Source organism: Balaenoptera acutorostrata, chromosome 13, assembly GCF_949987535.1.
Source record: "Balaenoptera acutorostrata chromosome 13, mBalAcu1.1, whole genome shotgun sequence".
Classification (NCBI taxonomy): Eukaryota; Metazoa; Chordata; class Mammalia; order Artiodactyla; family Balaenopteridae; genus Balaenoptera; species Balaenoptera acutorostrata.
In genome coordinates this window covers 85,267,053-85,291,781 of record NC_080076.1, presented here as the reverse complement: position 1 = coordinate 85,291,781, position 24,729 = coordinate 85,267,053, and the positions used below count along the sequence as shown (strand labels likewise).

Here is a 24,729-nt window from a genome sequence, read left to right as displayed (position 1 = left end):
TATTTATTTACTTACGGCCGTGCCACGCGGCATGCGGGATTTTAGTTCCCCGAGCAGGAATGGAACCCGAGCCTCTGCAGTGGAAGTGCCGAGTTCTAACCATTGGACCACCAAAGAATTCCTTAACTTCTTTGCTTTTAAACGCAATCATTTTTGAATTTAATTTTAATTATTTTTAAATTAAATGAACAAACTGGGCAGCCCTCCTGGCCGTTCAGACCTTGCCCGCAAGCTTCGACTCACTTTCACTCGGTGCCAGTCCACTTGGACCGGGAACCCGCTCTCCTTCCGCAAGAGTTTCTGTAGGGACTCAGTCTTTAGGTGCACCGCCTTTGCCCCACCCTTCACAGTACTTCTAGGCATTTTGATTGGCTGTACTGCTCCCTCGTGCTCTGGTCTGGTTGCTCTGATTGGCCGACGGCGTGCCGTCGGGAGGATGCCAGTTTCCTGGGATACGGCGCCGGCGGGCGGAGGCCTAGGGCGGGTGGTGGCGTTCTCTGAGTGGGAACCTGGCTGCGGTGCGCACCAAGGCTCCTGGACTTAGTCCTGGGGCGCCATGGCCAGCGTCCACGAGAGCCTCTACTTCAACCCCATGATGACCAATGGGGTGGTGCACGCCAACGTGTTCGGTATCAAGGACTGGGTGACGCCGTATAAAATCGCGGTGCTGGTGCTGCTGAACGAGATGGGCCGCACTGGCGAGGGCGCCGTTAGCCTCATGGAGCGGCGGAGGCTCAACCAGCTGCTCCTGCCGCTGCTGCAGGTGAGGGGCTTCTGCTCATTCAGCAAACCCTTACTAAGCACCTGCTCTGTGCCGGACAGCTCCTTGGCTGGGGGCAAGGGGGTTCATCGGACACACTCTCTGCCGTGTAGGATCGCGAAAAATATAGTTAATACCACCAGCTAACACTTAGTGAGTACTTAACGATGGACCAGGCACTTTACATGCATTTTTTGGGGGGCAGTTTATATCTGGCTCCAACATTTATTAGCTGAGTGACTGGGAGAAGAGTTATTTTCTCAGATCCTCCGTCTTCTGTAGAATGAGGCTACATGTAGGCCTGATCGTTGGAGACACAGCTACAGGCTCTGTACCTTAGAGGACCGTAATAAGTGGTAACAATGACATAAAAGTAACAGCCAACATTGATTGAATACTTACTGTGTACTAAGCACTTTACATGTTTTATTTCATTTTGCAGACTGAGGTTGTAGCTCCACCACTTACCCGCTGTGCGACTTGGGCAAGTTCCATGACTTATTTGGGTCTTTGCTTTCTCTCTGTAAAATGAAAGCAATAATAGAAACTGTCATGTGGTGGCCGTATTAAGTTAGAAGATCCATGGGAACACTTTACAGTGTATGGCACATAGTAAATGCTCAGTCAATTTTAGCTATTTTCATTTTAATCTCATAGGGATCTGTCATGCACTCTCCCTTGTATCAGTTGTGGTTTTTCCATTTATTTGTGTGATTATATGAGTGATGTCTCTCTCCCCTACTAGACTGTAACCTACATGAGGGCATTACTTTGTCCTACTTTTGTTCACCCTTGTATCCCCAAAGCCTAGTACTGTATAGTTTACAAAGGGCTTTTTTAAATCCATCACCTTTTTTGGGGCAGGGGGAGAAGGGGTACTGAGGACACAGGTTAAGTGGCTTGCCCAGTTAGTTAAGTAAAAGTAGTGGGGTGCCCATAACTTGCAGCTCCCAGTCCTAGCTACATTACTATTATAAGTGCATTTCCCCATTATTCAAATAAAAGTCATAATACTAAAAAATTTGATAGAGAAAAGAAACAAAACAATAATTCTGGTGTCTTAACTTGTGTGTTTTTCTGCCTTTGTCCTTGCTGTTTTTTGTGTCTTGGATTCTCCTTCTGTTTTTTTTGCCTGGCTAACTATTGTGTAGTTTATTTTGTTTTGTTTTCTTTTGGCGGCAGGGGGCGGGAGGGCGGGGAGCTGCGCTGCACAGCTTGCGGGATCTCAGCTCCCTGACCAGGGATGATTGAAGCCGGGCCACAGCAGTGAACACCCGGAATCCTAACCACTAGGCCACCAGGGAACTCCCTCTACTGTGTAGTTTTTTTTTTTTTTTTTTATGATAGTTCCCTATTTCTTTTTTTTTTTTTTTTAATTTTATAGCTACTTTATTTATTTCTTTATTTTTGGCTCTGTTGGGTCTTCGGTTCGTGCGAGGGCTTTCTCTAGTTACGGCAAGTGGGGGCCACTCTTCATCGCGGTGCAGGGACCGCTCTTCATCGCGGTGCACGGGCCTCTCACTATCGCGGCCCCTCCTGTTGCGGGGCACAGGCTCCAGACGCGCAGGCTCAGTAGTTGTGGCTCACGGGCCCAGCTGCTCCGTGGCATGTGGGATCTTCCCAGACCAGGGCTCGAACCCGTGTCCCCTGCATTAGCAGGCAGATTCTCAACCACTGCGCCACCAGGGAAGCCCCTACTGTGTAGTTTTAATCAATGTGTATATAGGATTCGTCTAGCAAAATTCCAGCCTTTACTTATTTGCTTATTGTTTGGCTTTAAAAATTAGCTAATTTTTAACTACTCAACTAATACACAAAGATTCATTGTAAAAACTTTAAATGATGCTAAAATTGATGGAGTGAAAGGTTATGGTTTAATGCAGGCCCTCTAATCCTGTTCCCTCTTAGAGATTATCACGGTTAATGTTCCTTCATTCAACTATTTATTTGTTTATAAAATTTATTTATTTATTAATTTATTTATTTTTGGCTGCATTGGGTCTTCATTGCTGCCTGTGGGCTTTCTCTAGTTGTGGCGAGCGGGGGCTACTCTTTGTTGCAGTGCGTGGGCTTCTCATTGTGGTGGCTTCTCTTGTTGCGGAGCACGGGCTCTAGGAGCACGGGCTTCAGTAGTTGTGGCATGCGGGCTTAGTAGTTGTGGCGCATGGGCTTAGTTGCTCTGTGGCATGTGGTATCTTCCCGGACCAGGGCTCGAACCCGTGTCTCCCTCATTGGCAGGTGGATTCTTAACCACTGCGCCACCAGGGAAGCCCCATTCAACTATTTATTGAGTAACAGTTCAGAATGGATCTTTCTAGACCTTTTGCTGTGTGTATCTGTAGATAGGTAGATGCATATAGTTATAAGTATATATACATATATCCTTTTAATTTAATTTCCCTTTTTTTTTTTTTTTTTACATGAATGCTACTTCTATTCTACAGCTTATTCCTTTCACTTAACAAGTCTTGGAGATCTTTTCTTGTCAGCATATTTGAGTAGATCTACTTCATTCTTTTCAACGACTGCATTGTTTTCCAAAGTAAGAAAAGAAACATAATTTAACTCATGCTTTTAATTAATATTAAAATTTGTAAATTAAAAATGAACTCTTTATTCATGGACCTATAGGTTCTTTTTAGTTTTTCTTCATTTCAAACAATGCACATGGAACATATTTGCCCCAGAAGTGGGATTGCTGGGTCATCCACATCTAAAATTGACCTACTGAACTTACTGTTCCCCAGATATTCAGTGTTTAGTTTTAAACCTCAGCTAGGTTGTAACCTTCTTGTTAGCTGAGGTTGCATACTTTCTGTCTCTAATGGTACCTTTTATGGACTTGGGCACATAGTATGACTGCCGACCTTACAGTGTTTTGGGGAGGATCAAATGAGATTATGTTTATGGAAAATAGGACCCCTGTGTTTGTATAATGTTCTCCAGGTTACAAAACAATTTGAATTATTTTACTTAATCTTTGCCACAACAAGGGAGGTTATTATTATCTCCATCTCACTGATGAAGTAAACTAGGGCTCAGGGAGGCTACAGCTTTGCCATGATTGCAACACTGAGAAGGAAGGAACCTCAGACTACAGATTCTACGCTTTTTTTTGCATTTAAGTCATTCCTCCAACTAAAAGAGAATGCTATGCAAATGTGAAGTATTACTTTAGCGTTTTATGCAGATAGGTTTTTTTCTCTTCCTGATTTGAGATTTCATATTTGGAATGATTGTAAAGCAGAGAGGTTGATAAATGAATTCATGTTTGTAGATGTTTATCAATCTCCAGCTCTTTAAAATTGTTCTGTAACCTTTCTATCTCTCCTTTACCCAGGGCCCAGATATTACGCTGTCTAAACTTTACAAGTTAATTGAAGAATCTTGTCCTCAGCTGGCAAATTCAGTACAGATCAGGTAAGCTTCATTTTCTTCTGTATATATGAAAAGATGTCAAAGTAGATAAAAATTAGAAGAGGGCACATGGTGATTAATTCCTTAAAAAAAAAAACTTTATTATTCTAGGTTGTTTTCTTAAGTACATGTATCTAGTTTTTTTTGAAAAATGGATAGCATTAAACATACTGCTTCAAAATTTATTATTCTGTACAGATCTACATTGCTCCTTTTAGTTGTTGCAGAGAATTTCATTTTTACTGGCTGATACGTAACTTTGAGCAATTTTATAATCAAGAAAACATCAGCAATGATACTTTCCAGAATATGGGAGTGACGTTTTGGATTATCAAATTTGTTTTGTGTGCCACCATTTTATATGAATCTCTGAATTGTTTTTAAAATAGATTTATTTTAGGTGATTGTGGAATATGAAATGTGGGAAGATGTTCAAAGGGCCTTCCTAAAATACACACCTCATTTTTCTTGTTCAGAATCAAACTGATGGCTGAAGGCGAATTGAAGGATATGGAACAATTTTTTGATGACCTTTCAGATTCGTTTTCTGGAACTGAACCAGAGGTTCACAAAACGAGTGTAGTAGGTATGAAGTTCTTCTAAGGAGAGCAGAGAATATTTTCACTGAAGTGAGCTGCTCTCTAAATCACATCTGTCGTTACTCTGCTGTATCTGAGCACACACAGTGGGGATGCTGGACATGTTATAGTTTGTATTCATCGCCTTGCCATTTTGACCTGTGTTTAAATAATTGTCTTGTGGAAAAGCATCTTCTGTTTTGTCTACTGTCGTCAGAGTGTTAGCCTGGTCGTGGAGCCTTTTAGGCTTCCTCAGCTCTTTCTCACAGTCTTCTGCTCACTTGTCCACATTGTACGACTGAGTCAGGGTCACCAACTAAACTTTCATGAAGAGAGGTAAGTAAGAGTAGATTACTGATATAGTTTATAAGGCAAGGGTATATATGAAGTTTCTTGACGCTTTTCTGTTAGCGGTATAGCCGTGCTCCATCCATCTTGTATTTTTTTCCTGGTAGTCTTTATGTTATTTACCATCAGTTATTTATTGATCTTCCATGTGCCAGGCTCTGGACTTTAAGAGAGACTGGAAACTTCCTCTTATGGAGATTGCTTTCTTGTGGTTGTGGGCAGAGGAGCAGGCAGACAGTAGAAAGTAAACAGATAGGATCACTTCAGATGTTGTAACAGTCACAGAAGGATACGTTGGCTGGATAAAGAGTGGAGTGCGGGTGGGAGGACTGAGCCTTTAATATAAAGAGAAAATCAGCTTCGTAAAAGGTGGTGAAAGAAGATTCTATGTGGAGGGGAACAGCAACTGCAAGTGTCTTTTTTTGTGTGTGATTATTTTGGAGGAAGAACCGCAACAAATAGTCATCAACTTTTTGTAGCCTGGATTTCAAGTTAATGCCTTCACCTCCTCTCTGTCTTGTTTCATAGGTTTATTCCTGCGTCACATGATCTTGGCCTACAGTAAGCTTTCTTTCAGTCAAGTGTTTAAGCTGTACACTGCCCTTCAGCAGTACTTCCAGAACGGTGAGAAAAAGACGGTGGAGGATGCTGATATGGAACTGGCCAGCAGAGAGGAGAGCGAAAGAAAAATGGAAAAAGAGGAACTTGATGTATCTATAAGGTAACTTGGGTTTTTCTGGCGGGAATCCCTTTCCTGTGAGATAGCATCATTACGGGAGCAGTAAATCCTCATTCATCCAGAGTTCATGTGCTGGCTGTCATCTTTTTGTCCCTCCAGATCCAGGAAGTTCACCCTTACGGGCTGCATCAGTAAGCTCCTTGCCCTCTAACTTCTGATTGAGAGGCACTGGTGGGAAATCCAGAGGGTCAAGGAGAGTGAGGTCAAGGTGTTGATTCACTGGCTCCCTTCCTTCGGGGTCACAGTGGGCTGGCTGTAGGGTCACAGCCTCTGTCAGGTGGCCTGCTCTGCATACCTCAGGGGCCTAGTAACTGGGAAGGTTTCCCAGGCCCGGTGCAGAAGGTGCCCCTCTATTACCAGCCCTGGGGACTCTGTTACCCGCTATGGCTTATCCATCCCCTGCCCCTATTTTTGTAACTGGCCCTTTATTAAACTCTTCTCAAATTACCCCGTTTGAATATGCCATTTGTTTTCTGCTGGGGCCCTGAGCGATAGTGTTCATTATATCAGAGTGAATTAACAATTGATTAATTCAGTGAAAATTTATTGAATGCCTCCTAAAGTTTAAGCGATGTAGTGCCGCTGCTCACCTAGTCGTTTAAGCTCAAAGCCTAGGCGTGTCCCTGCGTCCTGCCCCTCCTTCACCCCTGCAGCCAGTCCTTCCGCAGATGCAGCCGATCCTTCCTTCTCAATGTGTTTGGAATTAGTTCACTTCTCTCCATCGCCACTGCTTCCCCTGTGGTCTAAGCACCGAATCTCTTTCCTGGATGACTGCTCTAGCCTCCTGACTGCTTTCCTTGCCTCCACTCTTGTCTCCTTACTATCAGTTTTTCCTGCAGCATCCAAGGGAACCATTATCATGTAAATCACACCACGTGTTCTTATGCCCCAAACCCTCCTTGACTGTACATGGAATTTAGACAGAAATCTGAGCTACTGTGGCCTCATTACCTGCATGATCTGGCCCCTGTCATCTTCCCTACCTCTTTCTCCTTACTTTCCCTTCACTGTCAGAGTCTGACTGCTCTGGCTTGCTTTCAGTTTCCTCAATACCAAGCCGAGGTCTGCCTCAGGGTGCCTGGCAGGCTGTCCCTGGCTTCTCACCTCACTCACTCCCTTTCACCATTCAGATCTCAGCTCCCGTGTCCTCACACAGGCCTTCCCTGACCACATGTCTGAAGTAACCTTCATCCTAAATACTTCCAGCTTCTTTATTTCCTCCATAGCTCTCCTCACTAAGTAACTTTTTGCATTTATTTACTTAGACTCATTTGTATTTGTCTTTGCACCCCTTCAAGAGCTAAGACCCTTCTCTGTCGTATTTCACCTCATTTTCCTCAGTGCTTGGCTTGTAATGTCTGTGAATATGTGTTGGATGAATGAATGCAGAGAATCAGAACACATCATTCATCGCTCACACTGGTAACTGGCCCCATAAAACACTTTGTATTGACTTCCCTTCACTGTCTCACGTCCCCTCTCCCCAGCTGTTACCTGGGATCACCTCCCAAATAGACTACTTATATTTGGAGGGAAAAACACATAAAGAGTGTGTGTGTGTGTGTGTGTGTGTGTGTGTGTGTGTTTTGTATTTCCTGATCTCAGGGAGCCCACAGTCTGGTGAGGAAGACTGGCACCCAAACAGATCACTACAAGTAACAATGTGTTCAGAACTCTGAGAGAAGTAAGCCCCACCTGCCCTATGTAGGCTGGCTAACCCCCTTGGGGGCTGGGGGTGGTCTGTGTATGTAGTCAGAGAATATTTCCCTGCAGTTCCTATGAGTGGCCTTTGTACACTTATGTGATTTGTTCAGCATACTCTGGGAGCAAGAAGATTGTAGTACCAGTAAGTACTTCCAAATACTCAAGAGTTGCTCACAGAGGCTTCTCATCTAGTGGAAAGGCAGTACCTTGTAGGGTTGAGTCTGGCCCTGGAGTCAGACCCCTGGATTTGAATTCTGGCTCCTCCACTTATTCCCTTAAGACCTTGGGCAAGTCACCCTCTCTGTACCTCAGTTTTCTCATCTGCAAAATGGGGCTCATGTCACCTCCTCAGAAGGTTATTTTGAGAATTAAATGATAAATCTATATGAAGTGTTTAGAACTGTGCCTTTAAACATTTGACAAATATTCACTATTCTTCTTCTTCTCTAATTTCTATTTTGTTTAATTCCCCTGAGGAAGGCTTCCAGGAAACAATGTAATCTTTGTCCTAGCTACTTTATATGCTTAAAGTAGCAGAATGTCAATTATTCAGAAATGTTAAAATTCAAACTTTTCTTATTTAGGTTTGACTTTCTCCTAAATTAATCTGATTTAATTAGGTCTAACTGCATCATTTTGTTTTTATTCTAATCTAAGAATTCATTTGTGTGTAATAATAGTGTGTATACTGTTAAGGTGTATGGTTTCAGAAAATAGTGTGCATTTAGTAAACTGAATTTCATCACTGAAATAGAAGAAATGTATTATTTAAATATTATTCTACTTAAGTATTATAATTCTTTGTCCAAAAAGAAATGATTTTTACTTGTTATAGGATTTTTAAAATTTCATAATGTATATTTACATATATTTCTTGATTCTTTTAAAAAGGAAAATTTCATTTTTTTCTTTCTGTGTTCTTTTCTAGTGTTTTATTGCATTATGAGAGGCTTCTCACTTTAGCCCTTTCATTTTCTTCCTTCCTTTCTTCCTTTCTTTCTTCCCTCCCTCCCTCCCCTCCTTTCTTAGTTATTAGAATGTTTTTAGATCTTGCTTTCTTCAGGGAAATTATTTTTCTTGCCCTAGAAATTTGTATTAAAATTAGAAAGGCCAGAGTAACACTGACTAGCTTGCAACTCTCCCATCCTACAATGAAATTACTACTGTTTGAAAAAGGGGGACCCACCTATTAATTTAGAAGGGAGGGAATAAATATTCAGTGAACGAATGTTTATCAAGTGTTTTTAAAAAATCCAATTACAGAAGAAAGTACAGACTGACATTTAGCTTCAGCTTTTCATTTGCTCGTTGTTGCTACAGGGCAGCATTTGTTTCCTGCAATAAGAGAGGGGGGCTTACAGGGTTACACCTTGTGAGTTTGCAGCGGAGGCTACTAGTCTGCAAGCTGCTGGAACTACATCTTCTCTGTGCTTCTAAAAAGACCTAAGAAAAGTAGAAGTTCTCTGGCATTTCTTCACTTGCCAGTGATTTAATATAAATCTCCCAAATTCATTAATTTATTCAGCAAATACTTATTCAGTGCTTCTGGTGTGCCAAGCACTATGCTAGCTGCTATGTTGTCAGCGCAGAGGAGAAAGTCCCTGTCCTCATGGAGTTATGTGGGGAGGATCAGGTAATCGAGAGGTAACTAAATTAATAAATAATGTAACTTCAGAGAGCGTCAGTGCAGGAAAGGAATGACTGGGACACAGGGATACAGAATAACTGTGGGGTGCTGTTAGGGAAGGGCCCTTTAAGACTGGGAGCTAGGTGACGAAGGAGCCAGCCCCGAGAAGAGTTGCCAGAGCACATGCAGACTCACAGCTCCCAAGACAGGACAAGCTGACATATTGGAGGGACAGATGGAGGACAGTGTGGCCTGAGCACACAAGTCGGGAGGAGGGGTTGGATCACCGCGCCGGTCACGCACCTCAGAAGGGTTCAGGTCCTCATGGCCTCCTGGGTGTTTAGTAACTGTTCCCAATCTCAGTCCTTCCCCTCCCCTGCTTTTGTCTTGTCATCACCCTGCTCAGAAGTCTCCAGAGATTCACAAAGTCTCCCAGCCTGCTATTTGAGGCCTTCCACAGTTGACCTTTCTGACCTTAATTTCTGTTCCTCAACTTGGATCCTTTACCCCAGCCAGCCACGTGTGCTTGTATCCCTCTAACAGGCCAGGCATTTTCCCATTCTGCATCTTTTGGTTTCCTTTCCTGGAATGCCTTCTTCCTTCCTCGTCATTTCTTCACTCCTTGCCAACTTTCAGGGTCCTCACCACTTCAGCTGGAGTGATTTCTCCCTTTTCTAAGTGCAGAGATCATATTAATTCTTGGTATTTATTGTTTATTGCCATCTTTTCACATGGGCTGGTCTTAACCTTCACCAAGACTGTAAGCCCATTAAGACATTTTCTTGGGGGACCTAGACGTGTGTTTTATGCATCGCAAGTGCATAAACACCCCAGTCTGTTGATTGTTTAATCCTATGTTATATTTTTAAAATTTCAGTTATAGTGGGTGATTTGAGCCCTTTAGAGGAGTTTCCAGAGTCCTTTTGAGAATCTGATGAATGCCATGTACTATCCCCACATTAAAAATGCATATTTTACATACAGTTTTACAAGGTTCATGGGCTCCTAAAGCCCATCCGTGGATGGTTAAAGCCCATCCAGGTTAAATGCCTTTGATGTATAGCACTTGTAAGTCTAAAATTCTGTCTCAACTGGTAATGGAATTCATAAACAAGGTATACTTGAGTCCTTTTCCTAAAGGAGTAACCCCCTTCCTAAATTGAATACATTTGTGGCTTTTTTTTTTTTTAATTTGGCTGCGCTGGGTCTTAGTTGTGGCCCTCGGGATCTTCGTTGCCACGTACAGGACCTTTAGTTGTGGCATGCCAGGCTTTTAGTTGCGGCATGCGGGGTTTAGTTCCCTGACCAGGGATCGAACCTGGGCTCCCTGAATTGGGAGCATGGAGTCTCAGCCACTCGACCACCAGGGAAGTCCCCCTTTGTGGCTTTTTAAGAGTTACTTTCTCTGGCATGTGTTTGAGGCCCTGAGGAGGCAAAGAAGGAGTCAGTAAAAGGATGGTTTGGGCCATGGTATTTTTACTTGCTCTTCCCAAGCTTGTTCACGTCGGCCACTGTTGCCACCATGGAAGCCAGAGCCAATCTTGTTCTTCATTTATAGCAAATGTGTTTGCCTTCATTTGTAGCAATTTTGCTTTATGTGATTCTGGTTTTCTCTTTCTGTTTTATTAACCTTATTGTTCTTGTGTCCTGTGTTATAAGCTACCTCAAATCTTTTTGGGGGGAAGGGTTTAAGTAAATAAAGCATTTGGTAACAGTGAGCATCATGGACCTTAGAGGAGGGTGGGACCGGGAGTGGTGTGTCCCATTTCATTCAGATCCTTGTCTGTCTCTAGCCTTTTTGTGTACAGTCATATTTATTTCAAGCCTTGGGCTTACTCTCTTTGAAGGATATGTTAAGAGAAAAGGGCTTCTTATTGCCCAGACACTTAACTGTTTTCCATTTGAGAACTTGGCCTGTGAATTTTCTTTCCATTTCCCTCTAGGTCACTGTTATTTCGCTGATCTTTGTTATGCTGGTCAGGGCTGGTCCTTGGCAGCTCCGATACCTGTAGAATCTGATATGCTTGCTGCCTTGTATCAGAAATGTAACCAAGAGAATATTAGAGCAGCTCTTGCCAAAGTGTTTTCTGTGGAACACTAGTGCTTCTTGAGAGATGTGAGGAAAGGATTCTTCATTCAAATGAGTTTGGTAAATGGTACATTAAACAAAAGTGAATAAAGTGTCTCTCTGTTGGATTTCTCTAATGTGTATCATGAATCTCCCAAGGAAGAGAGGGTGTACAGCTTTCCCCAAGTGATTTAACCTCAGCAGCATTTTTTTTTTCTTTTGGAATACCTGTTTACATATTGTTTGCATGAAACAGTTTGAGAACTGCTGTATTAGACACAGAGTGCTTATAAAAATATTTTGATGAGTAAATATTGATTTTTCTACTTATTGTAATCCTGTATAGAGAAGCCATTTATTCAGTCATGTGGCAAAAGGGTATTATTCATACTTTGCTGTCAAAAATAAGACTGTGCATGTATAGATTTCTCAAGTCTAGATTTATATAAGTATATTTCTTGTTTGTTGGTTCTGTGTGATCTAAACTTCTAGGCAAATGGTTATTTCTTAGATAAGGCCTCTTTTTCTTGTTCTTGAATACAGCACCATCTTATATGTGTAGCGAGGAGTTAGAGACTTTTTATTCATTCATTTCCCAAACTCTGAGTGCCCACTGTGTGCCTGGGCACGGACTGGGTGTTCATATACAAATATAGGTACGAACAGCCAGTGTGGCAGTGCTAGATGCAGTGATCCCTATCTCTGGGAGACAGTGGGAGCTCAAATGAGAGAGGTCAGGATAGATTCTTGGAGGATATGACACTTGAGGTATTCTTGAATGACGGATGGTACAACAGTGCAACAGTGGATGGAAAATGGGCCCTGCAGGTTGAGGAAGCAGGGGGGCATCTTGGCATGATAGGAGACTGTAAGGAGTTCATCAGGGCTGGGGTGTGGGTGAGAAAGAGAAGGCAGAGGAGAGAGGTAGGAGCACTCAGGAAGCATTGCACCTGCCCTGCTAAGCAGTGCAGACTTTATTCTGGAAGGTGATGAGATACCACAGGAGGGCTTTAAATCAGGGACGATAGACTTGCATTTTAGAAAGATCATGCTGGAGGCTATGTACAGGTGAGATCTACATCTGTCCATAATTATATCATGTGAACTTCGGCAGGTCATTCAACATCACTTTTTAAGCATGTCTTTTCTATTCCTGAGAAGAGAGAATTAATTTTAAAAGTTTTTTAACTTTTCTGATGAAGAATCTATTTGACTTTGTAAAGCATTATCATTTTCACTATTGTGTAATTCTTTATTAGTTTTGATTTGTTTTTTTCCAGAGAAGAGGAGGTATCTTGCAGTGGGCCTCTGTCCCAAAAACAAGCAGAATTTTTTCTTTCTCAACAGGTATGTTCTGTAATTGGTCATGAATTTTTTTTTTAATCCTGTGACATTATATGTCATGGCATATATTTGTTATGTGAGTAGGTTTATTAGTGAAACAGCATTATTCTTATTCTTGGTCAGTTTTTCTTTACTAATAATGCAGTTGTAGCTATGTGTCCCTTCCTATTTTCTGTGTGATTTTATTTCTCTGTTAGGGTCATAATGCATGTTCATTTAGTAATGGTGTGTGACTAACACAGCCCAAAAATGTGATTTAGAAGACTTCCCTTTTCCCCAACACTTTATCATGGACATTTTCAAACAGAAATACAAATTGAAAAGCATTATATAGTGAATGCCCATATACACATCATCTAGATCCTACAATTAATATTTTGCTCTGTTTATCATATATCTACCCATATAGCCACCATTTCATCTTATTTTTTGATACATTTCAAGTTGCAAGCATTGGTACACTTTTACCCCAGACATTTCTTACTGGTGTTTTTGAGCCATACTTTTTCCTTTTTTTTGGTCATATAAGCTGAATGTTTTTCTCCCATGTTATTTTCAGCATAGAATTTTGATTTTTGCTCTACTTTTCTAGTTTTCCCTATTTTTGTTATTAATTTTCTTTCTGCAGAAAGATATAATGTTTAGATCTAGATGCAGGTGATAAAATCACCCCTGCAGATGAATTTTAAACAGATTAGAAAAACTCATCTAGACAATTGGTTAACTGTAGAGGAAAAAATAGACCTGGATCTTCACCTCATCTTTGCACCTCAGTACTTTACACGTGGATTAAAGGCTTAACTAAACATTTAAGGTTATAATTAGACCAGGAGGAACTACATATTAACTTTTTTTTTTGAATTTTATTTTATTTATTTTTTTATACAGCAGGTTCTTATTAGTCATCCATTTTATATACATCAGTGTATACACGTCAATCCCAATCGCCCAGTTCATCCCACTCCCCCCACCCCCCCCACCCCCCCACGGCTTTCCCCCCCTTGGTGTCCATACGTTTGTTCTCTACATCTGTGTCTCAATTTTTGCCCTGCAGACTGGTTCATCTGTACCATTTTTCTAGGTTCCACATATATGCATTAATATGCGATATTTGTTTTTCTCTTTCTGACTTACTTCACTCTGTATGACAGTCTCTAGATTCATCCATGTCTCTACAAATGACCCAATTTCGTTCCTTTTTATGGCTGAGTAATATTCCATTGTATACATGTACCACATCTTCTTTATCCACTCGTCTGTCCATGAGCATTTAGGTTGCTTCCATGACCTGGCTATTGTAAATAGTGCTGCAATGAACATTGGGGTGCATGTGTCTTTTTGAATTATGGTTTTCTCTGGGTATATGCCCAGTAGTGGGATTGCTGGGTCATATGGTAATTCTACTTTTAGTTTTTTAAGGAACCTCCATACTGTTCTCCATAGTGGCTGTATCAATTTACATTCCCACCAACAGTGCAAGAGGGTTCCCTTTTCTCCACACCCTCTCCAGCATTTGTTGTTTGTAGATTTTCTGATGATGCCCATTCTAACTGGTGTGAGGTGATACCTCATTGTAGTTTTGATTTGCATTTCTCTAATAATTAGTGATGTTGAGCAGCTTTTCATGTGCTTCTTGGCTGTCTGTATGTCCTCTTTGGAGAAATGTCTATTTAGGTATTCTGCCCATTTTTTGATTGGGTTGTTTGTTTCTTTAATATTGAGCTGCATGAGCTGTTTATATATTTTGGAGATTAATCCTTTGTCCGTTGATTCATTTGCAAATATTTTCTCCCATTCTGAGGGTTGTCTTTTCATCTTGTTTGTAGTTTCCTTTGCTTTGCAAAAGCTTTTAAGTTTCATTAGGTCCCATTTGTTTATTTTTGTTTTTATTTCCATTACTCTAGGATGTGGATCAAAAAAGATCTTGCTGTGATTTATGTCAAAGAGTGTTCTTCCTATGTTTTCCTCTAAGAGTTTTATAGTGTCCGGTCCTACATTTAGGTCTCTAATCCATTTTGAGTTTATTTTTGTATATGGTGTTAGGGAGTGTCCTAATTTCATTCTTTTACATGTAGCTGTCCAGTTTTCCCAGCACCACTTATTGAAGAGACTGTCTTTTCTGCATTGTATATCTTTGCCTCCTTTGTCTTAGATTAGTTGACCATAGGTGTGTGGGTTTATCTCGGGGCTTTCTATCCTGTTCCATTGATCTATATTTCTGTTTTTGTGCCAGTATCATATTGTCTTGATTACTGTAGCTTTGTAGTGTAGTCTGAAGTCAGGGAATCTGATTCCTCCAGCTCCGTTGTTTTCCCTCAAGACTGCTTTGGCTATTCAGGGTCTTTTGTGTCTCCATACAAATTTTAAGATTTTTTGTTCTAGTTCCGTAAAAAATGCCATTGGTAATTTGATAGGGATTGCATTGAATCTGTAGATTGCTTTGGGTAGTATAGTCATTTTCACAATATTGATTCTTCCAATCCAAGAACATGGTATATCTCTCCATCTGTTGATATCATCTTTAATTTCTTTCATCAGTGTCTTATAGTTTTCTGCATACAGGTCTTTTGTCTCCCTAGGTAGGTTTATTCCTAAGTATTTTATTCTTTTTGTTGAAATGGTAGATGGGAGTGTCTCCTTAATTTCTCTTTCAGATTTTTCATCATTAGTGTATAGGAATGCAAGAGATTTCTGTGCATTAATTTTGTATCCTGCAACTTTGCCAAATTCATTGATTAGCTCTAGTAGTTTTCTGGTGGCATCTTTAGGATTCTCTATGTATAGTATCATGTCATCTTCAAACAGTGACAGTTTTACTTCTTCTTTTCCAATTTGTATTCCTTTTATTTCTTTTTCTTCTCTGATTGCCATGGCTAGGACTTCCAAAACTATGTTGAATAATAGTGGTGAGAGTGGACATCCTTGTCTTCTTCCTGATCTTAGAGGAAATGCTTTCAGTTTTCCACCATTGAGAATGATGTTTGCTGTGGGTTTGTTGTATATGGCCTTTATTATGTTGAAGTAGATTCTCTCTATGCCCACTTTCTGGAGAGTTTTTATCATAAATGGGTGTTGAATTTTGTCAAAAGATTTTTCTGCATCTATTGAGATGATCATATGGTTTTTATTCTTCAATTTATTAATATGGTGTATCACATGGATTGATTTGCGTATATTGAAGAATCCTTGCATCCCTGGGATAAATCCCACTTGATCGTGGTGTATGATCCTTTTAATGTGTTGTTGGATTCTGTTTGCTAGTATTTTGTTGAGGATTTTTGCATCTATATTCATCAGTGATATTGGTCTGTAATTTTCTTTTTTTGTAGTACCTTTGTCTGGTTTTGTTATCAGGGTGATGGTAGCCTCACAGAATGTGTTTGGGAATGTTCCTTCCTCCACAATTTTTTGGAAGAGTTTGAGAAGGATGGGTGTTAGCGCTTCTCTACATGTTTGGTAGAATTCACCTGTGAAGCCATCTGGTCCTGGACTTTTGTTTGTTAGAAGATTTTTTTTTTTTTAAACATACTTTTCAAATATTATTTATAGTCATTTTTTTATAGTTATATTTTATATCTTTATTTCCATCTCCAGCTACCATCTTTTTTTTAAAAATTAATTAATTAATTAATTTATTTATGGCTGTGTTGGGTCTTCGTTTCTGTGCGAGGGCTTTCTCTAGTTGCAGCAAGTGGGGGCCACTCTTCATCGCGGTGCGCGGGCCTCTCACTATCGTGGCCTTCTCTTGTTGCGGAGCACAGGCTGCAGACGCGCAGGCTCAGTAATTGTGGCTCACGGGCCTAGTCGCTCCGCAGCATGTGGGATCTTCCCAGACCAGGGCTCGAACCTGTGTCCCCTGCATTGGCAGGCAGATTCTCAACCACTGCACCACCAGGGAAGCCCCTGTTTGAAGATTTTTAATCACAGTTTCAATTTCATTACTTGTGATTGGTCTGTTCATATTTTCTATTTCTTCCTGGTTCAGTCTTGGAAGGTTATCCCTTTCTAAGAATTTGTCCATTTCTTCCAGGTTCTCCATTTTATTGGCATAGAGTTGCTTGTAGTATTTTCTTTTTCTTTTTTTTTTTAAAATTTATTTATTTATTTATTTATTTTTGGCTGTGTTGGGTCTTCGTTTCTGTGCGAGGGCTTTCTCTAGTTGCGGCAAGCGGGGGCCACTCTTTTTTTTTTTTTTTTAAACTAACTTTTTTTTTTTTTAAATTTTATTTATTTATTTATTTATGGCTGTGTTGGGTCTTCGTTTCTGTGCGAGGGCTTTCTCTAGTTGTGGCAAGTGGGGGCCACTCTTCATCGCGGTGCGCGGGCCTCTCACTGTCGCGGCCTCTCTTGTTGCGGAGCACAGGCTCCAGACGCGCAGGCTCAGTAGTTGTGGCTCACGGGCCCAGCTGCTCCGCGGCATGTGGGATCCTCCCAGACCAGGGCTCGAACCCGTGTCCCCTGCATTGGCACGCAGACTGTCAACCACTGCGCCACCAGGGAAGCCCTGTAGTATTTTCTTAGGATGCTTTGTATTTCTGCAGTGTCTGTTGTAACTTCTCCTTTTTCATTTCTAATTTTATTGATTTGAGTCCTCTCCCTCTTTTTCTTGATGAGTCTGGCTAATGGTTTATCAATTTTGTTTATCTTCTCAAAGAACCAGCTTTTAGTTTTATTGATCTTTGCTATTGTTTTCTTTGTTTCTATTTCATTTATTTCTGCTCTGATCTTTATGATTTCTTTCCTTCTGCTAACTTTGGGTTTTGTTTCTTCTTTCTCTAGTTCCTTTAGGTGTAAGGTTAGGTTGTTTATTTGAGATTTTTCTTGTATCTTGAGGTAGGCTTGTATAGCTATAAACTTCCCTCTTAGAACTGCTTTTGCTGCATCCCATAGGTTTTGGATTGTCGTGTTTTCATTATCATTTGTCTCTAGGTGTTTTTTGATTTCTTCAGTGATCTCTTGGTTATTTAGTAACGTATTGTTTAGCCTCCATGTGTCTGTGTTTTTTACTTTTTTTCCCCTGTAATTCATTTCTAATCTCATAGCGTTGTGGTCAGAAAAGATGCTTGATATGATTTCAGTTTTCTTAAATTTACTGAGGCTTGATTTGTGACCCAAGATGTGATCTATCCTGGAGAATGTTCCGTGCGCACTTGAGAAGAACGTGTAATCTGCTGTTTTTGGATGGAATGTCCTATAAATATCAATTAAACCTATCTGGTCTATTGTGTCATTTAAAGCTTGTGTTTCCTTATTCATTTTCTGTTTGGATGATCTGTCCATTGGTGTAAGTGAGGTGTTAAAGTCCCCCACTATTATTGTGTTACTGTCGATTTCCTCTTTTATAGCTGTTAGCAGTTGCCTTGTGTATTGAGGTGCTCCTATGTTGGGTGCATATATATTTATAATTGTTCTATCTTCTTCTTGGATTGATCCCTTGATCATTATGTAGTGTCCTTCCTTGTCTCTTGTAACATTCTTTATTTTAAAGTCTATTTTATCTGATACGAGGATTGCTATCTCAGCTTTCTTTTGATTTCCATTTGCATGGAATATCTTTTTCCATCCCCTCACTTTCAGTCTGTATGTGTCCCTAGGTCTGAAGTGGATCTCTTGTAGACAGCATATATATGGGTCTTGTTTTTGTATCCATTCAGCAAGCCTGTGTCTTTTGGTTGGAGCATTTAATCCATTCACATTTAAGGTAGTTATCGATATGTATGTTCCTATTACCATTTTCTTAATTGTTTTGGGTTTGTTTTTGTAGGTCCTTCGTTTGTGTTTCCCACTTAGAGAAGTTCCTTTAGCATTTGTTGTAGAGCTGGTTTGGTGGTGCTGAATTCTCTTAGCTTTTGCTTATCTGTAAAGCTTTTGATTTCTCCATCGAATCTGAATGAGATCCTTGCTGGGTAATCTTGGTTGTAAGTTCTTCCCTTTCATCACTTTAAGTATGTCATGCCACTCCCTTCTGGCTTGTAGAGTTTCTGCTGGGAAATCACCTGTTAACCTTATGGGAGTTCCCTTGTATGTTATTTGTCGTTTTTCTCTTGCTGCTTTCAATAATTTTTCTTTGTCTTTAATTTTTGCCAGTTTGATTACTATGTGTCTCGGCATGTTTCTCCTTGGATTTATCCTGTATGGGAGTCTCTGCGCTTCCTGGACTTGGGTAGCTATTTCGTTTCCCATGTTAGGGAAGTTTTTAGACTATAATCTCTTCAGATATTTTCTCTGGTCCTTTCTCTCTCTCTTCTCCTTCTGGGACCCCTATAATGCGAATGTTATTGCGTTTAATGTTGTCCCAGAGGTCTCTTAGGCTGTCTTCATTTCTTTTCATTCTTTTTTCTTTATTCTGTTCCGCAGCAGTGAATTCCACCATTCTGTCTTCCAGGTCATTTATCCGTTCTTCTGCCTCAGTTATTCTGCTACTGATTCCTTTTAGTGTATTTTTCATTTCAGTTATTGTGTTGTTCATCTCTGTTTGTTTGTTCTTTAATTCTTCTAGATCTTTGTTAAACATTTCTTGCATCTTCTCAATCTTTGCCTCCATTCTTTTTCCGAGGTCCTGGATCATCTTCACTATCGTTATTTTGAATTCTTTTACTGGAAGGTTGCCTATCTCCACTTCATTTAGTTGTTTTTCTGTGGTTTTATCTTGTTCCTTCATCTGGTACATAGCCCTCTGCCTTTTCATCCTCTCCATCCCTCTGTGAATGTTACATATTAACTTTTAACTGATCTCTGGGTGGGGAAAGACTTTCTAAACATAAAAGCTGTGGAATAAAACATGTAGGAGATTGTTTGATTTTTCAGCATAAGAATGAAAAACATCTACATGTCAGTACATGTTCTAACAAAATTAAAACTCAAACAACAAAATGTGAAAAAGGATTTGCAATACCTATGACAAAGGGTTAATACTTTTGCTTAAAGAATTGTAGTTTCAAAGACCATTTGATGATGAGACAAATTTATAATATATTATTACATGATAAAAGCAGGTAATAAAATGATATATTCTAACTTTGTTAAAAAAGTATGCATATATATATGTATAAACACATACATATGTACACACACACACACACACACACAGAAAAAAGACTGGAATGAGATACACTGACATAAAAATAGTGCTATTTCTGGGTGGAAGGATTACAGATGATTTTTGTTTTCTTCTGTATGCTTTTCCATATTTTTGGAATCTTCTATAATGATATAATGAATTCAAATATAAGTAGAAATTATTATTACTCATAAAGAAAAATTTGTCTAGCTAAAATAGAAGAGCCATAACCCAGTTAAGTACTAATCATTAATTTAGAAGTCATTTTCTACATTTTTATATAATCATTGCTGGTACCATCCATATAAAACAGATAACCAGGAGTAGGGCAAGTGTGTATCTCCCTTTGCCAGGCTGGAGATACATACTTCCTGCCTTGAAGGCACTTACAGTCTGGGGGTGGGGTCAGCTGGTACTTTTAATATAATTTGATAAGTACTGCAGGAAGGGTTAGTGCAGGGAGCTTGTGGGAACATGTAGGTACTTATAGGACCTTATCTAGTTTAGAAGGTGATAGAAGCAGATGGCTGAAATCTAAATTGGGCCCTGAAGGCTGAGCAGGAGTTTGCATGGAAGACTATGTGGATGGGTGGTTGGGAAGCTTAGAATTCCAGGAAGAGGAAACAGTGTTCTGCATGGTCAAGAGGAGAGTGTAGGTGCAGAAAAAAAAGTAATCAGATGATGCTATTTTGTATACATGTCCATATGTTTATTGGCCATTTCTTTCTACTGAGTTGTCATTTTAAAATTTCAGGCTTCTTTGTTAAAGAATGATGAGACTAAAGCCCTCACTCCAGCTTCTTTGCAGAAAGAGTTGAACAACTTGTTGAAATTTAATCCTGATTTTGCTGAAGCGGTGAGTCTTTTCCAGAATTTGTTGCTAAGTTGGAAAGCAGGGACAGGACTGCTCTTCCTATTGAGTAGTTGTGCAAATGAGGATTGGCCGAATGACCCGGGTTCTTGGAAAGAAATCATGTTGTTGGCACGTAAACGACTCAGCCTAGGTTGCAAAGCTTTCCCTCCCACCTCCACCCCTACTGGCCCGGGGGGGATTTCTTTCTCTAGTTGTGGCGAGCGGGGGCTACTCTTCGTTGTGGCGCGTGGGCTTCTCATTGCAGTGGCTTCTCTTGTTGCAGAGCACGGGCTCTAGATGCATGGGCTTCATTAGTTGCGGCACGCAGGCTCAGTAGTTGTGGCTCATGGGCTCTAGAGCGCAGGCTCAGTAGTTGTGGCGCACAGGCTTAGTTGCTCTGCGACATGTGGGATCTTCCCGGACCAGGGCTCGAACCCGTGTCCCCTGCATTGGGAGGTGGATTCTTAACCACTGTGCCACCAGGGAAGCCCTGAATTCAAGTTTTAAGATCTTTAGTTTTGTACTCACACTAGTCCTTAATACCTGAGCTAGGTGATTCCCCCTCCATCCTCACATATCACCCATGGATCCTAATATAACCAGTGGCATAGTGGATGAATATTTAGGATAAAACTCTGTCACAAATTCTAATGGAATTCCCTTTTTTCGTTTGTGTACACCTTCTGGGGGGAAAGGGTACCCAAACCAGCTAATGTATCTTAAGCCTATTTAATCCTGCCTGTGGGGAAAAGATTAAGCTAAACTATGACCATCTTGTTAAAATGGTAGGGGATACACAGGTGTTTGCAGCCAGTGGACCTCTCTGAATTAATATTACACAAGAGGAAGCAGAGCATTTAAAATATGTTGATTGTTTCTTGTTTTAGCACTACCTCAGCTACTTAAACAACCTCCGGGTCCAAGATGTTTTCAGTTCAACACACAGCCTCCTTCATTATTTTGACCGCCTGATTCTTACTGGAGCCGAAAGCAAAAGTAACGGGGAAGAGGGCTATGGCCGGAGCTTGAGATACGCTGCGCTGAACCTGGCCGCCCTGCACTGCCGCTTTGGTCACTAGTAAGTTTATAGACTTTTGTTCATGTGGAAATTGAAGAAATTATCTCTCAAATGTTAATTGAGATGTATTTTCTTTTTAATATGCTGTATTTAAAAAAAAAAAAAGAAGGAAAAGGAGAAAAGAAAGAGCCTGTTCAACCTGGACTTGTCAATAACTTCTAAAGAAGGAAGCTTTTTGCAGTGAACAGAAGTTAATGAAAACCTTCTGCCTAAAGAGTCTGCCCCCTGGTGTCACTATTTAGCATTACCATCCAAGTACACGGCCTCTTTCTTTCTTTACTTCTAAGAATAACGGCCACTGAATTAAAAGGAAATTAGGTCATTAGGCCAGAGATTCCCAACAGGATTTTTCAGAGGTAATAATGGGGATGTAAAAGTTATTTTCAGTATTTCAAAAAGCCAAAAGGAAGTTGTGTCTTTACTGCATAAAAGACTGCGTGGCTTACTGAACGTCACGTTTGTGCTTTTGGTTAGAATTCAGGCAGCTCAGTGCGTGACACTGACTTATGCCATTGCTAAGATATGCCTGTGATTTTAATAAATAAAAATAGGAAATTGATCAGTTATTATTTAGTAAAGAGTTGGGATAAAAACTTTCAAAATATGGAGACTATTTTGGAAATAATGAAATAATGTGAATAATGGTGAAAAGGTAGGAAATTACTAATTGAAAGAGTCTCTCTGCCTCCCGTGTGGCTTTTTCCCATTTAAGAAAAATATGGTTTCTACCACAGGCATCTTTGAATAGAGACTAGAGTGTATTAATGGAAGTATAGTGTCCCAAGTTCAAGAATTGAGACTTCTACCCCTTGCTCTATGGCCCAGGCAACAGCCAGGAAATTCTATTAACTTCTGGTTGTCACATTTTAAAAGGGGCATAGACAAGCTGGAGCTTGTGGGGGGGACAGTCTCACTGGAGGCATTCAAAGCCATGTCATTTAAATAGTGTGGGAAGGATGTGAGAATGTTTAGCCTGAAAAAGAAATGATTTAGCCAAGCATGTGTTTGACATCTTCCTGTAGTGAAGGTCATGTGAAAAGGGCTTAGATTGATCAGGGGTGTGACTACTAGAGAAGATTGGGAGCTGGTAAGTGCAAGTTAAAGGGCAAAACATTTTTTGCTCCTTATAAGGAGGAGGTTTCCTTGTATGGAACCCTCTGAGGAAGGTGTCAGCAGAGTGCTCATGTGTGCAGCAGGGGTGACATTAAGGGAATCCAAGTGTCAGATTGATACTTGAACCAAAAAATGTTTAAGCCTACTCTGAACTTCATTATTTTGTGAGATTCCATATTATCTTTTAAGAGTCAACTTCTTTTTTTCTGCCCAGCTTTAATAACCTCTTTGATCAGGGCCTTTCATGTTTTATGTACTCATAATAAATAGCAGCACCATTTGTAATATTTGCCAGTAACCTATCTCTGTGTTACACACACAGCTTGCCCTAGGGTTTGGAAATTTGTATGCAGTCTGCTAGATACAAGTAATTAATGTGTTGATGAATTTCTCTATATTTACAATATTATCAGTGGATAGGCAGCTAACTGTATGGAATTAATTACTAATTAATTTCTGATTTACTCAACTCCAGGCTTCTTTATTTTTAGTCCTGGAGCTATGGGCTTGTATAAATCTTTCTCACTTAGCTAATAGGATTGTGGAGATTTCTTGAAAATCTTTATAGTTGCTTATTGAGCGTCTACTATGTACTAGGCACTGTTCTAGGTGCTGGGGATCAGGAGTGAAAAAAAAAAGGAAAAAAAATACCCCTGTTCTCATGGAGCTTACAGTGGGGGAAATAAATAATAAACAGCACTGAACATAATTATAATGTATCAGGTAGTGATAGGTCAGGATAAAGGATTAGAGAATGATGATGGGGAGTACTGTTGTTTTCATAAGTAACACTCCTCTTCCAGATATACACACAAATCACTTATTCGTCAATTTGTAAATTTCTGTTTCAATAATAAGGTAGCAACTTGGCCCTCCCTTACCTCTGTTAACTTAATATTTGAATAGAGATTTAAAGGAATTGAGGGAGTGAGTAATCTGTGCATTATCTGAAGAAAGAGTGTCCTTATTAGCTAGAACAGCAAGTGCAAAGGCCCTGAGGCAGGATTTACTTGGCATGTTTGAGGAGGAGCAAGTAGTGTGGTTAGAGTGCTGTAGTAAGGGGGGAATAGAGGAGAACTAGGTTGTAGAGGTGGCAGGGGTCAGAGAGTTTAGGGTCCTGTAGGCCCAAGTAAGGACTTTGGCTTTTACACTGAATGACATAGGAAGCTGTTGTTTAGAGGCTACAGATCTTTCTGCTCTGGCATTTTGCGAACCGTAGACAGCCAATGCATTTCAGACATTACAACCAGTTTGCCTCTTGCTCTTTTACTGAAAATTTTTATCAGAGGCTTCTCTGATTAGCAGCAATGGAAAACCATAGGTTCTTTAAGGATTTGCCAGAAACTTTGAAGTTTCTGTGTTGGTAATCTACCTTTTCTTCCTACCTGAGAAAAATAGTCTTTCTTTAGTCCTGTTTTAGCATACTATCTATACAGTTCTCCCAAAAGCCTTTTTTCTAAATGTAACATTATTTATTTGGTCATCAGATGTTTGACAAAATTAAATCAACTGATATTTATTGAGGGCCTGTGTGTAAAGATATGCTTCCTGCCTTCAAATAGCTTATATTCTGGTGCCTCTCAGCATTAAAAGGGATTTAAAAGAAATGTAAAATAGGTAAAAATGTATCTGGTTTCTTTATTCAAACAGGTAGTTATTGAGGAAGAATTCAGCTCTTAATTGATTGTGTGAGGCTATTGCTCGTGTTGATAGAAAATTTGACATAAATTTTTCCCTATGTAAGTGCTACCCATAGAATTTCTGATTCTTTTTTGAGATCCTCAGTGATCCAGCATTTATAGAACTTCTGTGCCCTCTGCAGGTTGAAGAAATAAAACTAACACAGATTAAATAAATAGAGGGTGGTGCACAGTAGTATTTAATTAAGCACCGCAAGCTGGTAACGTTTCTATGGGCTTTTTCAGAAGCGAAGGCCCAGTGGGGCCAAGAACAGTTGACTGAGTTTCCACAGAAGTTGCAAGGTTGGGGGACACATCCCGGAGGGAGGGGAACCACATGAGCAGAAAGAAGACATCTCAG

The 24,729-nt window shown here is 40.2% G+C and overlaps 1 protein-coding gene across 2 annotated transcripts in view; it reads left to right on the top strand.

The window, feature by feature from the left end:
- The first annotated feature begins 461 nt into the window (after window positions 1–461).
- Window positions 462–24,729, top strand: part of ANAPC5 (anaphase promoting complex subunit 5) — a 42,836-nt gene continuing 18,568 nt past the window's right edge. Inside the window, exons 1-7 of one of the 2 annotated variants that reach the window (XM_007189538.2) lie at window positions 462–763; window positions 4,101–4,180; window positions 4,654–4,763; window positions 5,632–5,824; window positions 12,522–12,588; window positions 20,400–20,501; window positions 21,386–21,576. In XM_007189538.2, the coding sequence (XP_007189600.1) occupies window positions 557–763; window positions 4,101–4,180; window positions 4,654–4,763; window positions 5,632–5,824; window positions 12,522–12,588; window positions 20,400–20,501; window positions 21,386–21,576 (950 nt within the window). In that variant the 5' untranslated portion in view covers window positions 462–556. Of the gene's footprint in view, window positions 764–4,100; window positions 4,181–4,653; window positions 4,764–5,631; window positions 5,825–12,500; window positions 12,589–20,399; window positions 20,502–21,385; window positions 21,577–24,729 lie in introns of both variants that reach the window. The other variant, XM_057527150.1, reaches the window with a different exon arrangement.